This window comes from Fundulus heteroclitus, chromosome 20 (assembly GCF_011125445.2).
Source record: "Fundulus heteroclitus isolate FHET01 chromosome 20, MU-UCD_Fhet_4.1, whole genome shotgun sequence".
NCBI lineage: Eukaryota > Metazoa > Chordata > Actinopteri > Cyprinodontiformes > Fundulidae > Fundulus > Fundulus heteroclitus.
The window spans coordinates 28,392,572-28,408,794 of NC_046380.1; the positions used below are offsets into that span (position 1 = coordinate 28,392,572).

Sequence of the window (16,223 nt, forward strand, 5' to 3'; positions counted from 1 at the left end):
TAACATTGCTCAAAACTCCTTTTTATTAAAATTCCCGTCAGTTCAAAAATGATTTTTCAGGTGTGGACACAATGAAGATCCATGTATATGCAAACAGCCTGCATTTCATGAGGGATTCTATTCTTATCGCTTCTTAATTATTCAGTGTTTGCATTTTGAGTTTGCATCAAACGAATTTAAATATCTGAGAGTCGTTCAGACAAAGGGGAAACAGCCACCTCTATGGAGCAGATGAGTCTCCCGGTGTGAGAGCTGCCCTGCTTCATCTATTTTTCATCTGTGTCTCTCTCTGGGCTTCCTTTTTTTTTCTGCCTCTGTTCTAACTCACGCTCTTACCCCATCGTTTACTGTCGTGTCGCCCAATTATATCACAGCGATGGCTCACCTAACGATTTCAGTTGTTTTCCCCTCCGTGCCTCCCCCCTTTTTCTCTGCAACAGCTACCCGTGAACTTGCCGCCATTATTTTCAGTTTTAACTGAAACCATTCTAAATATTTCTCCCTGTTTAAGTTTTCTTTTGTCAGGATCTGTTCAGACAAAGATCGCTGATGAGAACAGCTTACGCCTCTTTTGATACAGTGCTGCTGTCTGTTGGGAGCACAGGACACAGTGTTACTGTACCTCCCCTTTGTAATTCTTTCTTAGCCACTTGTTAGATCACAATATCTCCCTAAATAAGGCTTTTGGTACCTTATTTTCATCTTCATTCCCCCCGTTGGTCCTGTTACTGACCTGTTGTTCAAGCTTTATTCTGGCTACGTCTATGGACACACCTTTAAGCTGAGACATAATACATCTTTTGATATATAAAAGGGTACCTGGATGATTTTGTAGCTCCTGATCCACCCTGAACATCCAGTCCTGCTTATTTCACCCTCAGCTCTTCATTCCTAGCCTGACCTAATTCAAACAGAAGTCTGTATCTCAGCACAGCACAGCTCAGCGGGGCATAGCTGGTAGATCTTAGAATGCAAACATACGCAGAGGCACACATGTATGTGCCCACTACACGGCCCACTTATCCACCTCCATCTGCTAATAGCAATAGTGCAGTTATTTTTTCTTTTTTTAGGGGGGGGGGGGCGCAATCTCTGTTTGTTGTGTTTTTTTTTTTTAAATCTCTCCACAGTTTTTCTCTATTGGTATAATCCAGCATTGCCCAAATTCCCCCTTAATTCAAAATGTCAAAATGTCAAGATCCTGGGGTGAGAAAATAACGTTTGCTTATTGTCTCCAGTTATAGAGATCCTTCGCTAAGCATTTCATATGCTTTCCAGTGAAATAATAATCCTCTGTATGGATTGGAGTTATGTAATTTTCAGGCAGGGTAAAAATAAAGTGCACACGCTGTCGGTTTTAGAGACAAGATGTAAAAAAATTTCATTTTTACAATAATATGTTAATTTAATCCCAGCATGTGGAAAACCTCCTGTATTTTTAATGTTACTGCATTGATTCAACCAACGCTTTTTGATCAAAGGTTCGTTAGCAAACTGTTTCTCTGTCTTATCTGCTGACCTAGAATTAAAACTAACTATATTTGTCTTTGCTTCCTGTCCTCTTAGGGTCATTTTAACTTTTTAGACGCTTGAGATTTCTTGAGCGCTACCAGCTTACCTGGATGTCTCGTGGACGTGTGTCAGAATTCAGTAAACGAGGGCCTGGGTCGGAGCAACCTTTAGATGGGTCTCTGATCGAACACCCCTGAATCAAATGTTTTTGTAATTAGCTGGACTCTGCAGAATTTGGATTAGCTAAGGAGGCAATTAAGTTATTTGATTCTGGGGTGTTGGACCAGGGATACATGTAAAAGTTGCAGGATACAGGCCCCTTTTGTTATTAATTGGTAGATTAATTGGCATTGGCCGTCTTTCTTTTAGTCATTTTAGTTTTTTATGTTAATGTTACTTGATTAACAATAAAATCCCGATCAGCTCTATTAATCTTTGCGTCGTGTCTGAACACATTTTAGTCCTGAGAAATATACAGAAATCTCCTGTTTACTTTTTAACAGAGTTAGAGTAAACGGATGAAAGATCACCCACTGGACAGGTAAAGAAGTTCTCTTTAAGAATGCGTTCATTAAATTATGAGACTGATGTATGAACATTAAAATAATTCAGTGTAACTTCATTTTGATGCACGTCTGTGCAAAATGGCCTATTTGCTCCATAGCTTAAACAAGCCTTTTTTCTTTTTTTTAAGTTGCTGATATTATATAAAAACGCGGACAATTAGGTGACAGAAGATAAAAATGACTGTAAAGCTCTAAAGTCAAGTGAAACAAAAGATTGTTGTGGTTCTGAAGGAATCCGTCCTGTTACATCTTTTTACCAGAAAGTTGTCTTATCTGACAACCAAATACCACAAATTCAGCAATAATACGGAAACTTTTTCTATACTTTAAAACAAACTCAAACCCTGTGTTCTGGTGTTTCTGAACTTGCATTTGCTGTGTTGTACTTTTCATGTAGTTATTGCAGTGAAGTGTGGGTTTGTGTATCAGCGTTCAGTTCGCAATATTTTACTTCTCTTTTTGGACATACATGGTTCGACTCCCACAGACTGCCACTCTGGGTCCCTGAGCAAGACCCTCAGCCCCAGAATCGTCCCCGGGCGCCGCACCTTGGCAGCCCATTGCTCCCTAAGGGAAGGGTTAAATGCAGAGGACAGATTTAATTGGAATGTATATCGCAATGACAATAAAGATGATTTTAAAAAAAATTACAGTGTAATGAAGTCAAAAATATTCACTTTCAATCCTTAGATTTTATTCCTGAGGGATTAAAAGGTGATTTTAAAAGATCTGGTGCTCATTTGGGTCTTTTTGATGTGGTAAATACAACCTGAGACCAAACAGAAAACCATGGTGTAGTACACATTATCATCACACGCACAAAGGCTTAGTCAACATATAGCAGCCATTGGCATAAAACTAGATAGGATCCTGATTGGCTCCACTGAAACTAAGAGGAAGTAGCAGCATATTGCCACTAATCAAATGCTCTCCATCAGCTGGTCATCGCCACATGGTAGTTCCTCTAGAAAAACAGAAGTTTTGTTTGTTTGCAGGTCTGCAGTATTCAGATGTGTGGTAATCAGTGTTGCATCTGTCTGTCTTTAGCCAGAACTAGTTCTGTATTCAGTTCAGCCCGGGTAGAACAAATTGATTCATGTTCATAGTTCACTACTTACTTCACAGCTCCAACTTGAACTATTTCTCATTAATTTATCCTAATTTATCTGAAATGAAGCTTAAAAAATTAATCGGACATGATGTCATTAACAAATTAGCATATTGAGAATGCTGCTGCCTGGCACCCGTTTTATTCTCTCCTCTTGTCTTTTGTTACATAAACCGTATGTTAGAACTGCCAAATACTGAACGTTGACGTTGTTTTGGACAAAAATACACAGTAATTGCAAATTTGTTTGATAATTTTAAAGCCATATAATCAAAACTGATTAAGGTCTCTTGTGGACGTTTGGCATAAGGGAGTTAACCCTCCATTGTGTTGGTTTTTAGTAAAATCCACATTCTGTTCAAGCACGTTTGCTGACAAATTCATAAACCATGTAAATTAGGCATCTGTTAAATTGTTCAGTAACTTACAAATCGTGCAAAATCCAAGTTTTTAGCCCTTAAATACATTTTGTTGTGGACTTGGAGTCTCTAGGAATGCAGAATATGTCTTTAAATTCCTTTGCATTTAAAGAGACAGCACTGAAACAAGTTTCTCTCAGACGCACTGCAGAGCAGGGGCAGCAAGTATGGGTTGCAGGACAACAGTAACAAAGAATTCAGACCAACGAATTGCAGTTTCCACTTTATATAGACCAAAACTTAATAATTTAAATGAAAAGGAAGAAAGGAAGGCATTAAAAAGCATCATATGTCCCCTTTAAGGGAAAATGTTGCAGCCTTTTCTCATTGAAATATCCAAAGTTTAACCCTATATAAAAAAAAACTGTTGATCTTTTTTTCACCTCCAAAAGGTGTGATGTTGTATCACATCAAGATGCATTCCCACTTAAAAAGCAAAGTTCAGTTCAAAGTTTAACAAAAATAATGTGAGCTCCACTCATGAATGTTTTTATTTCAATGCGTTCTTGCACAAGGCTGAGAATAGCACATTGCCAAAGTGGAAAACACCATGAGCTTTATCTCAACCTCTGCAGGCCCCATTTAGCTTTGTCAGATGACAATAGTGACTATTTAAAATCCTTATAAAGACTATAATTTGGGAGGGGAAAAATCTAGTATAGTTTGTTTTGAGAAAAAAAATTAAATTTAGCTTAATTTTATTCAGTTTATGTAGCAACGATTCAGAACAAATGTTATCTTAAAAATATTTTACAAGACAAACATATCCATTTTATCTACTGACTAAACTAATGCATTCAGTTTAGTCATATGTCATCACTCATATGGCACCACTTCATATGAAGTTAATAACAATTTGATCCTAGTTACAAAACAATGCAGTCCTGGTTAGTTTATTTTGCCAATTGGTATTTGTTTTATTTTTTATTGAAAGGAGCCGCTTTTATAGAATGACTGAGTTTGCAGTAATCACTCCTGAATAAACATGTTGCAACAGTGAGCAGTTGATTGCTTCAAGCTGTTATCTGTGCAGATATCCCTTCTACTAAGCATACAAGAGAATAGCCTTGCTTCTTAAAATAATACTAAAGTAACAAAATGCGTCTGTAAAAATTGTGAAATTTCAAGTTCACTGTTCCTCAGAGATGAGAGCAGAGTGGATATGTCTGCCCATGATGCATTTTGGGCTCTGATATTTAGCATATCAGAGCAAACACTGTACACCAGCTGTGAAGCGGGGTTAGTAGATGGTTGATGCATTTGTTTTGCAAGGACCTTACCTACGCTGCTGCAGTGTGCAACTCGTGTATTAAAAATATTCCACACTCAGATTTAAGGCCCTTTTCCCCAACAGCTGTGGATTGTAGGCAATGTAGAAGTATTGCAGCAAATGTACACTAAAACAAATGAGAAATAAAAAAAGGGTGTCAGGTCAAGGTTAATGTCAAAGGTATTTATATAATACATTTTCAACAGCTCTAGCTGCATAAAGTGCTTTACAAGCAAAAGAGTTCAATGTTAAAAAACAGTGTCAGAGGAAAATAAATTGAATATGAAAAAAATAATCAAACAAGCAGAAAATTAGAATACAAAAACAACTATCTAAAACAACGGCTATAAAAACAAAACACTAGGATCATCTTGTACTTAAAGCCCTATCATAGAAATGCATTTTCAAAAGTGATTTCTCAGTCTTTGAATTGACAGACTCCCGGATAGGTGTTGAAACTTTTGCAGAAAAACTGAGCGAAAGTCCGGTTGCCTTCGATTTAAGCCTGTCTGCTGTTGCGATGACCAGGATAACTGAGAATCTGCACAGGCATAACACAGGATGTATATGGGTACCTAAAAAAGTGTCACCTATCACTCTTGCTAAAATAACCCTGTGTTGAAACCAAAGATGCCAAACTACAACACACATAATTATATCGTTTTTCTCTTCTTTTTATTCCCCTCTCAGATTAAAGTAGAAATTAGAATAGAAATTCTGCTGTAAACACTTTCTTTTGCCACACAGGTGCCAGTATACTCTTGATAAAGTAATGATCAGTTTAGGTAATATTTCGATCATTCATTGCCTGGTCATGAAACTCCCTTGTCACATGTCATAGAAAAGTAGAATTAGTGTACTGGGCATCATTTTTGGTTAAATTTTGTGTTTGTGTTATATTTTATTTAATTAATCATAAATAAAAGGATCTTAGTTGGAATATTCATTGATTGAATTCTTGGTTCCATTGATTATTACTTTATTACACCTTTTAATTTTTAATTGAATTGTTGATGAACTTTTCATTGATTATAAATAAATCTTAATACTGAGAAATATATTAAAATAGTCTTTCTTCTCGTAATTGTAATAGAGTGTGCTCGATGGGAAGGTCAAGAATTCACCCTTCAGCTTTTAAAAGGTTATGAGATTTATTGATTGGCTTATGTTTATTTCACTCTCACTGTGTATTACATTGCCACATTGTATTGCAACTGTTGCACAGCAATTTCCCATGGGGATGAATAAAGCTTCTTGATTCTTGAATCTTGATTGATAAACCTTATTACAGTTTAATATAGCTCTGTGCAAGATGCATTCAGAATCTAAATTATACCCAATGACTGTTAAATAGTTATCACTTAAAATTTATTTTAGCTGTATCAATCAGTACATGTTTTTAGAATAGCTTTCTTTTTTGTTTTAAATAAAAACAATTAGTTAATGTCTTACATCATTCTTTATAATTTCTGTGTTATTAAACATAAATCTCTGTATTTCTACACAAGATTTTCTTACAGACTGTGTCCATGCCTAGAATACAAAATTTACATAATTTATTTATTGTATATAAATATACAACAGCTATACGTCTTATTAAATTGAGCTCTATTACATTTTCATTTTTAGAAGGAGTCCAAAGCAAGATGGTCTTTCTATGTTTCAGGGCCAGTATCACAGTAGGGTGTCTCTCAGCTCTGATTGGACCACATGGTCCTTCCCTACGCCTCTCTGACCTTTCCACAGTTACCATTTTGTCATCTGTTTACATACCTCCTCGACCAACTTCTCAGCAGGGCAGATGGCACAATTGATGCAGTCTGATAAACAAGGGGTTTATGGGGGAAAATAACGCTATATTACAAAAATTAAAAACAAAGAGTCATTTCAAAACGCATCTGCACCAGACGAATGCCTCCTCGTCGGTTTAGAGTTGTCTCTGAAAACGTGTTGGTATTGGCACCGGCACCTGAAGCAGATGGTTACAACAGACGTCCTACTGGCTTTCGGTTAAAGGAAAAGATGCAAAGAGGTCTGAATGTGAAACTCAGGAGGTTAGCAACGCTCCAAACCTGAACCTAGTGTCATCATATTTTTATGATCATAATAAAAAGCACGACATAATAAAATGATCATAATAAAAGCATGGCCTTTGCCATTGGATCAGTGGCGGTTCTAGACCAAATTTACCAGGGGGACCAAGGTGGGGCCAGTGTTTTTTCACAGGGGCACAGAACAAAAAAATTTTAAAACAATAAAATGGCAATATTTAACTGTGTAATAATATTAAGTGTGCCACTTGTGGCTCTGGAACTGCAGGTTTCAGAGCCCTGATCTAGCAGTTGAAAACCTTGCCCCCTGCTCAATACGGCTAAAGCTAAACGTGAAACATATAAGTTTTAAATTCTTTTTAGAGTAAAGCTGTAAATAATTTTGGTCAAAGTGACCAATAAGTTATGGTTTCCTTGCCATTGCAAATAATTCTGAGAAGTTTATTTAACATCATGCTTTCAGTACAGGGGCCATAACAGGGGCCAGGGCCATTTCTACAGGGGCATGGGCCCCTGTTGGCCCCTGTCTAGAACTGCCCCTGCATTGGATTGTTGCTTTCTGTTAGCATTTCTAACCAAACATTTATTGTGAGCTTTTGTTCCAATTTGCATGCATGTACTGGTATATTTCAAGCATGGAGTTGAGCTTCAAAAAGTACAATTATTAAAATATCTAAGTTGAAAAGTTAAGCATATTATTTTACTATGTATTTTTAGACCTCTTGGCTGCTTTTTAATGTATTCCCTCACATATCAGAACTGTTTAAGGCTTGAGGCTTGTTAACTTTAAACTGTATGAAGTATTTGAACGGGGGATTTCTGAAGGACACGCCCAGTTGTTTGGATTGTGGCGTGTGTGTCTTTATTCAGGGTTTAGTGGCTATCAGCTGTGCTGTGTGTATGTGTTTGGGTGACTGTGTGTGAATCCTTTTCCTGGACACACAGCCCATGGGGCTTAGAAGAATGTCCTGTTTGGAGCTGGGGTAGCTCAGTAAATACTGTTGTTTACTTTACAATTTAGCTGGAGCTTTCGCTGGGATTAAGCTCAGAGCAAACCCACAGCAATCATCTCCACCCATATTCAGTTGAAACCTGCTATTTACATATTATATTTAACAAATAGAAACAATTTGGGAGATTCTAGTTGAGCTAAATTAGGAAAAGTTTAGTCTGGTTAAGCTCAGACAGTGAGAAAAAATGATAATCGTCTCTTTTAATGCATTGTATTTAAACATCTTGCTTCATTGCGGCTATGTGTTTTAGACTTTATTGCTGTTCACTAAATTAACACAATATCTGTCCCATCTCTCTCTTTTCTTGTTTTACACAGTCATGCTAATCTTTCTGGAGAACAGTTTTGTTTCAACAGCTAAATCTGTATAAAATCTGCTACACTGCTTCCCTGAAGATTATCCTCTTCCTTTTTTTTATTGCTCCGAGCTAAAGCATGATGCAGCCTAGTTTTCTAATGCAGTTCCCAGCAATGCTCTAACCCCGGTCGCCTGGGGACATTGTCTTGCATGCTTTAGATGTTTCCTTGCACTTAATTGGCTGGTAGTAAATCACCTCTACAAAAGTGATGGTAAAATTTTGAGGAGGTTAACTCGCTTGAATCTGGTGTGTTGGAGCAGAAACGGATCTAAAACATGTCGGACAGCGTGAGCTGACAAAGGTTTGGGAGACACTGGTTTACAGGAATGTATGTAATGTGCATATTTTTGCCAGATGCCTCTGATTATTAACACATACAATACACCTTTTTTCAGAAACAACTTTACAACAACCTACTTAATGTCCCTGTTTCATGGCAAAATTGCCCAGACCCATCAAGACACGGACTTGACTGAACCACGAAAGGTGTGCTGTGGTATCTGGCACCAAGATCTTAGTGACAGATCCTGTAAATCCAGTAGATTGCGAGCTAGGGCCCTGATGGAGCTGACTTTTTGTGCAGATGCTTGATTCAATTTAATTCAATTTTATTTATAAAGCACCAATTCATGAAACATGTCATCTCAAGGCACTTTACAAAGTCAAATACAATCATAATATACAGATTGGGTCAGATTATACAGATTGGTCAAACATTTCCTATATAAGGGAACCCAGTTGATTGCATCAAAGTCCTGACAAGCAGCATTCACTCCTTGTTTGATTGGCTTGAAATGGGAGGGTTTCGATGCCAGGTCAAGACCATGAAACGCAGTGCTCCTAACGCTGTTCTGAAAGAGGCCACAGCTACCAGAGTGTATGGTTTCCATGAAATAGCGTACGTGGTCTGCAACAGTGCTTAGGTGAATGATACGTGTCAAATAACATCCACCTGGATGGCAGGACACAAGGCCACCCAGTAGAACATTACAGTTGCCTGCTTCACAGAGCACATCCTGGTGATGTGATGCACCGCTTAGTGATGCACACGCTCTCGGCCATCCATGTGATGTAAAAAAACAAAACAAAAAGAACAAGAACAAATGTGATTTTTTCAGAGCAGACCACCTTCTTTTTTTCTTTTATGTCTTCTCAATCCCCTGTCCAGATTGCCATCTGGAGTTTGGGGCCTGAAGGAGGAGCGGGCTGCCTGGCCGGGGTCTGGGCTAGGGATGGGCGTGGGGTCCGGGTGGTTCTGCTCTCCCCTGGAATATGGGTGTAGGGCTTAAGTAGGGAGGGCAGGGTGTGGGGGAGGCAGCATCTCAGGGTGTGTGGGGTGGGCTTTGGTTGGCTGGCCCGTTTGGTTCATGTTGGCCCTATCTCCGGGTCGATGGGCTCGTGGGTCGTCTGGGCTGGGATCGGGGTGGGGGTTTGGGGCCGGATCACCTTCTAGCATTGTTTTCTGGCCCAATTCTGACGCATGCATGGCCATTGTTGACACTTTAAGTCATGGACAGCGACTCAGCATGGGCACCTTGACTGGCTTGCCGCTATGAAACTCATATATGAAACTCTATGAAACTCTATACATAACAAACTGCGATGCACAGTGTATTCTGACACCTTTCTAATACAACAATCATTCTCTACTTTAGCAATTTGAGCTACAGAAGCTCAACTGTTGCAAAGGTCAGCCTTTTGCTGTCTGCATATGCATAAATGCACCTCGGTGCATGATTTGCTTGTTGGATTGTGGCACTTGTGGCTGTCAATAGTCCTCCGGCAACACTTGTGTTTGACTTTGAGGGCATGTAACAATTTGAATGATGGCAAATGAAACAGTCGTAGACATTCGAAAGCCATAGTGTTGAATTCAAGCGCTCCATGTAACATCCCTGTGTTCAAATTTACTGCGACCAATTCTTTCTGTGCCAGTTTATTCAAAAACTTTTGGAAGTCACTGGTTTCTTGGGCTGCACAGTGGCGCAGTGGGTAGCACTGTTGCCTTGCAGCAAGAAGGTCCTGGGTTCGAGTACACCCTGGGTCTTTCTGCATGGAGTTTGCATGTTCTCCCTGTGCATGTGTGGGTTCTCTCCGGGTACTCCGGCTTCCTCCCACAGTCCAAAAACATGACTGTTAGGTTAATTGGCTTCTCCAAATTGTCCCTAGGTGTGAATGGTTGTTTGTCCTGTTTGTCTCTCTGTGTTGCCCTGCGACAGACTGGCGACCTGTCCAGGTGAACCCCGCCTCTCGCCCAGTGAACACTGGAGATAGGCACCAGCACCCCCCGCGACCCCATGAGGGATAGGCGGTTTGGAAAATGGATGGATGGTTTCTTGTTGTTTTAACACAAACCAAGCTTTTTTCCCCCCAATTTGTGTCAAACTCATTTTGATTGAATCCACTTCTTCCTCCCTGCTGCGACTCCTATAGTGGGTTTTAATTGCAGATGAGTGTGGATATGTTTTGCGTAAAGTAGAACTATAGGACAAACCAAATAAAAACAAACTAACAAACAATAATGTTCAATACAGTTTTGTGAGAGGAAGTCAGAGTCAGAAAGTTGTTTTCTTGTCCTCTTCTTGAAGTGGTCACTGTGTTGTTGGTTGTATTGTTAGTAATGACAGAAACGTGTTTTTAACTGACGTCTCTCTCTTTAATCTGTAAGACAGATCTTAGCGTCACATATATATATATATATATATATATATATATATATATATATATATATATATATATATATATATATATATATATATATATATATATATATATATATATATATAAAACATATTTTCTGTAAAACAATCATAGTTTCAAAAATAATAAGCATTGTCAGGTCTTCCTGATGGCTGTGTGAACCAGAGTTGGGACAGCTCACTGCCTCATCCTGTTGGTCTGATAATGGCTGCATGGAAAATGTCAACGAAATCCTCCAGAAGCTACTGAGGAATTTGCAGCTCTGACAGCATCCTCCACACAGCTGGATTCCCCCTCCCCAGAGGTAATGGCCTTCATGTGGCGGCAGTAGTTACAAGATGAGTTGTGACCAAGAAGCTTTAGTCCCAGGACAATTGTCCAAACATAACAGAACATTGAATTATTTTCCTCGTCAGACTTGTGTATTTAGGTCTCTGAGACTAAATTGTGTTGTAGAACCAGAGTCTCAACATCTCAAGGGCTGTAACTTAAATCTAGTGACTGGAGTAATAATTTTTGCACGACTATTCAGGTTCCAGTAAATTAGGGTACGGAAAGACCAGGGGGCTGGGGGAGGATGTAGTTTTGTCTTGTCTGTCTATAATTCTGCCCTCTTATGGCATATTTGGTGCAGTTGAATATTTAACTGCTGTAATTTGAAGTTGATTTACTGTCAGCCAGATTTAAGCAAAGAAAGGCAACATTTTGACAGGATTTTTCTTCCCTAAGTATTTGATGTGAGCTTTAGATGCAGTTTCAAGGCTTTCACAGAGTTGTGTTTGTTTTACACAGAGGAGGCCGTTATTTTTAGTACAGTGTGTAGGTCAGACGGTTTCTCTTTTTGGTGACAGTTGTGTGTTACTGTGCAGGCCTTCCTTGTCTGTAAATGATAATGTATCTGTAAACCGAGTGACAGGAGGGCTGTGGTTCCCCTCGGCCCACACATACAGTTTTAGCTGTGGCACCACCGCTTTATTTTTGTATTCTTACCGCAGTTTGAAACTTACCCCGAAGCTCAGCACGGTAGGTTTTATTAAGATGGTAACGTGTCAGAACAGGGTGTTTGTTCTTGCTGTTATATTCAGCTTGAGATCAAAATAAGCGTTTTAAACCAAACATGCAGTTAGTTACCTGCTAGGAACTAGTATAGATTCTATGTGATTTAGCTGTGGATACTAAATGATGAAGCACATTCGGTTTTTATTACACATTCCTGTAAAAATGGCACCCCATTTATGCATAAACATCGTCTTTGGGTGATTCCGCTGATGACTGTCCTGGCCCTTGTGAAAGAAAGGCTTTTTTTTTTTAGACTGCAGAGTTGATTTTCAGCTAAATATCATGAACTCCTCTGTCTACCAAAGTATTCTAGAGTCCAACATCAAGTTATCTGTCAGACTCCTTGAATAAATTATGAAAAAAGAGTCAAGGTGTTAAAACTGAGCAAATATTCGTCTTCAACATGGTGAGAGATTGAAAGTCAAACAGAAAATGTCTGTTCTGTGTTTTTGTAAACCTGACATTAGATTGAAAGTTGTTTTAGGAACTTGTAAAAATCACACGATTCTCACTATTTTCTGATACGTCAAACCTTAGAACTGACGAAGGGCGTTCCTTGTTTTTATCACAACAGTGTTCTGATTAACTTTTCAGAGCAATGGTGTCATGACTTGCTTTGGTCCGATACATCTTGTAGACATCTTGTAGAGAGACCCTCTTACTTTTTGTCGCTTGATCTTTTAAGAAGATATTTGTGTTTAATTGTTTTAAATTCTCCTGTGAAAATTTCTCCCAAGATAAATATAATCACAAATTTGGAAAGTGGCACTGAGAATATTTTATGTTCTTTTACCCTAGTATTCTCAAAGTATTTTTTCCCCCCAAAAAATGTTTTTTTTATTTTGTTGCTATTTTTCACTGTTTAATTGTTTCCCCTTTTTAGCATCTGTATTGACACCAGGTGTCCCCATCTTTTAAGGTCATTTACCTTCATTACAAAGCATTCCCACTAAACATGATCATCCACACAATTATAAATGTATGCACAGTGAAACAGCTGACACTATGTGTGGCGTGTCATTGTGCCTGGGAGCCTCTAATGCAGCTCAAGAGCAATTTAAGTTCTTATGTTCCCTTTATCCTTACCCTCAACATCCTTTTTACACAGCCCCTTGTTTCTGTTGTCCTACTAATCCCACTAGTGTGGGTGGACGCACACAGTTGTAGGCCAGGCATTTAAGCAGTTATGTCACTCCCTTGACTGTGAGTCGGGAGCAGCTCTTCTGAAAACTGAGGTTCTGAAGAATCGTTTGCCTCCAGGGTAAAAGTTCGTGGGAAAATTATAAAAATCTTCAATTCTCCCTTTTCTTCCTATGTGATTGTTTGATTTATTTGACATTTGGAATTGTCTTATATCAATGGCATCTAGTTAAGTAGTTAAGCAGCGTAGACCTCTGTGTGTCACAGCCCAATGCAATGCTATAAAGTTATATGATAACATGCAGTGCATGCATACATGCATTGTTATTGAGCATGCAGTTTTAGATGGGTGCAATTGAGAAAAAGGAGGTGAACTGGAAAGATGTGTTGAGTGATTTATTCGATCCACACATACGCCTTCGCATAAACTGAGATAATATAGCCGTTCAAGTGCTTTATTGGCCATCATGTGAGTCAGAGATATAAACCCCCAGCCTTCGATACCGGTGCTTCCAAGTCATCCCACCAGCTTACAGGCTCGCCAGAACTTGAATCAGCATCTCAGAGGCTTCAGGAGGAGGCTAATGTTAAAAATAATCTCAGTCTGGCAACAGCAGACCTAGACTTTCATAAGCACCATAACTGTATTTGGCAAGTGCTTGCATTGGTTTATCATCAAATCTAGGCTTTTCTCTTTTTCTTCCCTCCACACCATAGATACGTATGAAAAATCTGAACACAGGTGATTGATACCAGGTTTGACAGACTGACTTTTGTGTTTCAGGGGAGCGTTCTCTGAGGTGGTCCTGGCCGAGGAGAAGAAGACACAGAGATTGGTGGCTGTCAAGTGTATCCCTAAGAAAGCATTAGAGGGCAAGGAAAACAGCATTGAGAATGAAATCGCAGTTCTGCACAAGTAAGTAAACTATTATTCTTGAAAATGTAAACATCTAGACCCAAATTAATGTGGACTCAGTGAACGGTATATCAGGGTTTTAAAAAGTTACGGTTAACTTATGGGAAAAATATGAGATACAGGGTTGAGGATCGCTCATATTTAATCAGTAAATCCACCTTACTGAGCCATAGAGTTGTTTATCAGGAATAGGTGCAATAGACTGCAGATTTTTGGTGATACATTTTACCTGTATAGAGATTCATGTTACTCAGTCATCATTGTAGGGTTTGTTTAAATTAGTTAACAGCATAAAAAAACTTTTCCCCATAACAAAATGCAGATGAACTTTGATTTTAATTTTTTTTTATATATTTTACAGTACAGGTTAGTGAAATTTCCCACACAATATGGATATTAATTTGTTACTTAGGTTTATATCCCCATCAAACTGTTCCTCATCTACCTTGCTTTCCATTCGAGCACAAAGATAAATGGTACCCAGTCTTTCTATGCATCAGGAATAGCCAGACAATTACACAGCATGTAGCTCATTCTCCTGGATGAGCAACACCATCTTGCCATATAAATAAACAAAACTGAAACTTAATAGAATCATGCTTCTTAAGTTCATTCTACACAATGCAAACGCTCGGTCTACACTGATGAAGATTCTCTCACATTATCATGCTCAATGACTGGAGTAAATCAGCAGTTCATTATTTGACCACATGGGGGCACTTGTAGTGTGTATATACTGCATAAGTCTTTTGTTCTCAGATGATCGGACAAGCATGAAAAAAAACATGTGACGTCACAGCACTTTTACACCCTTCGTTCCAATACACATGCGCTATACAAAATGGTCAAGAGTGACACATATACTTTATGCTTCACTAAATGCGCTCGGAAATGTTCTCACACTTGGTCACCTGACACATATACAACATGAAATCTTACGCTTTAAAGTAAATACAGGCAAAATGTGTTTCCTCCCAGGTAAACCCCCATTATTAACACCTGAAGATACAGCCTGTGTTAATGTTTTTTTTTTTTTTTTTTTTTTTTAGATTAATACAAAGGAACTGTTTATAAACGTAATTGTGAAATGTGTCTGATGTGCTCTTTTTATATATGTGGAGAAATGCAGGTCACAGTAAAAAGGGCCGATCTACACAGGTCCCTGGTTATTTTTAGAGGTCTTGTTGCCTGGGTTACAGGAGAAACACAATATACAGTCCCCTTCTGAGGTGAGGACTGTGGAATGAGAGTGGTGGGGGTCAGCTAGCAGATACAACTGTGACAAATTAAATAAAACTGAGGTAAACACGGCTTGAGAGTCGTGTTTGGCTCAGCGGGATGTTTATATTGACTCATGCAAAGGCTTCATTACTCATGTTAACACTTTATGTCCCCAGAGCGGGGGGGCAGGGTGGTTGTATGTTTGCTCGTGTCATCACATCATAGTTGAGCATGTAGCGGCTGAAGAGGAGGGAGGAGTTGATGAAAACCAAACCAAAGCTGAAAGTAACTCTGCTTTGCTGATTGTCGACTTCTTTGACTGAAATATGTTTTTATAATTAATTTAGATGTAGAAAATATGTACATATTCTGTTCCTCTTAAGTAAAAAAAACTGTTAAATGCTCTTTTATCACATGCTGTAATTTTAGCGACATGGTAATATAATTTTCTTCCTAAATTATCAATTGAGCAGACTGAATTAGTCCAATTCTACAAATCAGAGGATCTCCTGAAGTTTTTTTTTTTTTTTTTTTGCTGGCATGCAGCATAACTGAGAGAAGCGTATGTACAGCAGTCACATCAAACCTTCCTCACAGAGAGCTCTACTCCACATCACAGTTTCATTAGCGCTGCACGACATGCAGCTTGTCTTTTTTAAAGCTTCACAGCTTTAGCTGAACGTGTGAAGACCAGCTATCAGGAAGACAAGCTTCTCTGAAACTGTTCACGTTTGGAGTTAATTTCTTCCCCATTAAGAATTGAGTTTAAAATCCTTTAAGAATAAAACAAAGTACTTATCTGCTCTTCAAAGTAAGAGAGGATCTATTTATTATATAAAGTTAGCTTAAGAAAAAAAATTGTGTGTTCTTGAATGGATATATCTTATATC

General features: G+C 38.6%; 1 protein-coding gene across 3 annotated transcripts in view; it reads left to right on the forward strand.

Annotated features, from left to right (window-relative positions):
• Nucleotides 1-16,223, forward strand: part of camk1b (calcium/calmodulin-dependent protein kinase Ib) — a 50,940-nt gene that overhangs the window by 22,718 nt on the left and 11,999 nt on the right. For all 3 annotated transcript variants that reach the window (XM_012874899.3, XM_036152206.1, XM_021322735.2), the window contains one exon: nt 13,981-14,112. In XM_012874899.3, the coding sequence (XP_012730353.2) occupies nt 13,981-14,112 (132 nt within the window). The remainder of the gene's footprint in view (nt 1-13,980; nt 14,113-16,223) is intronic.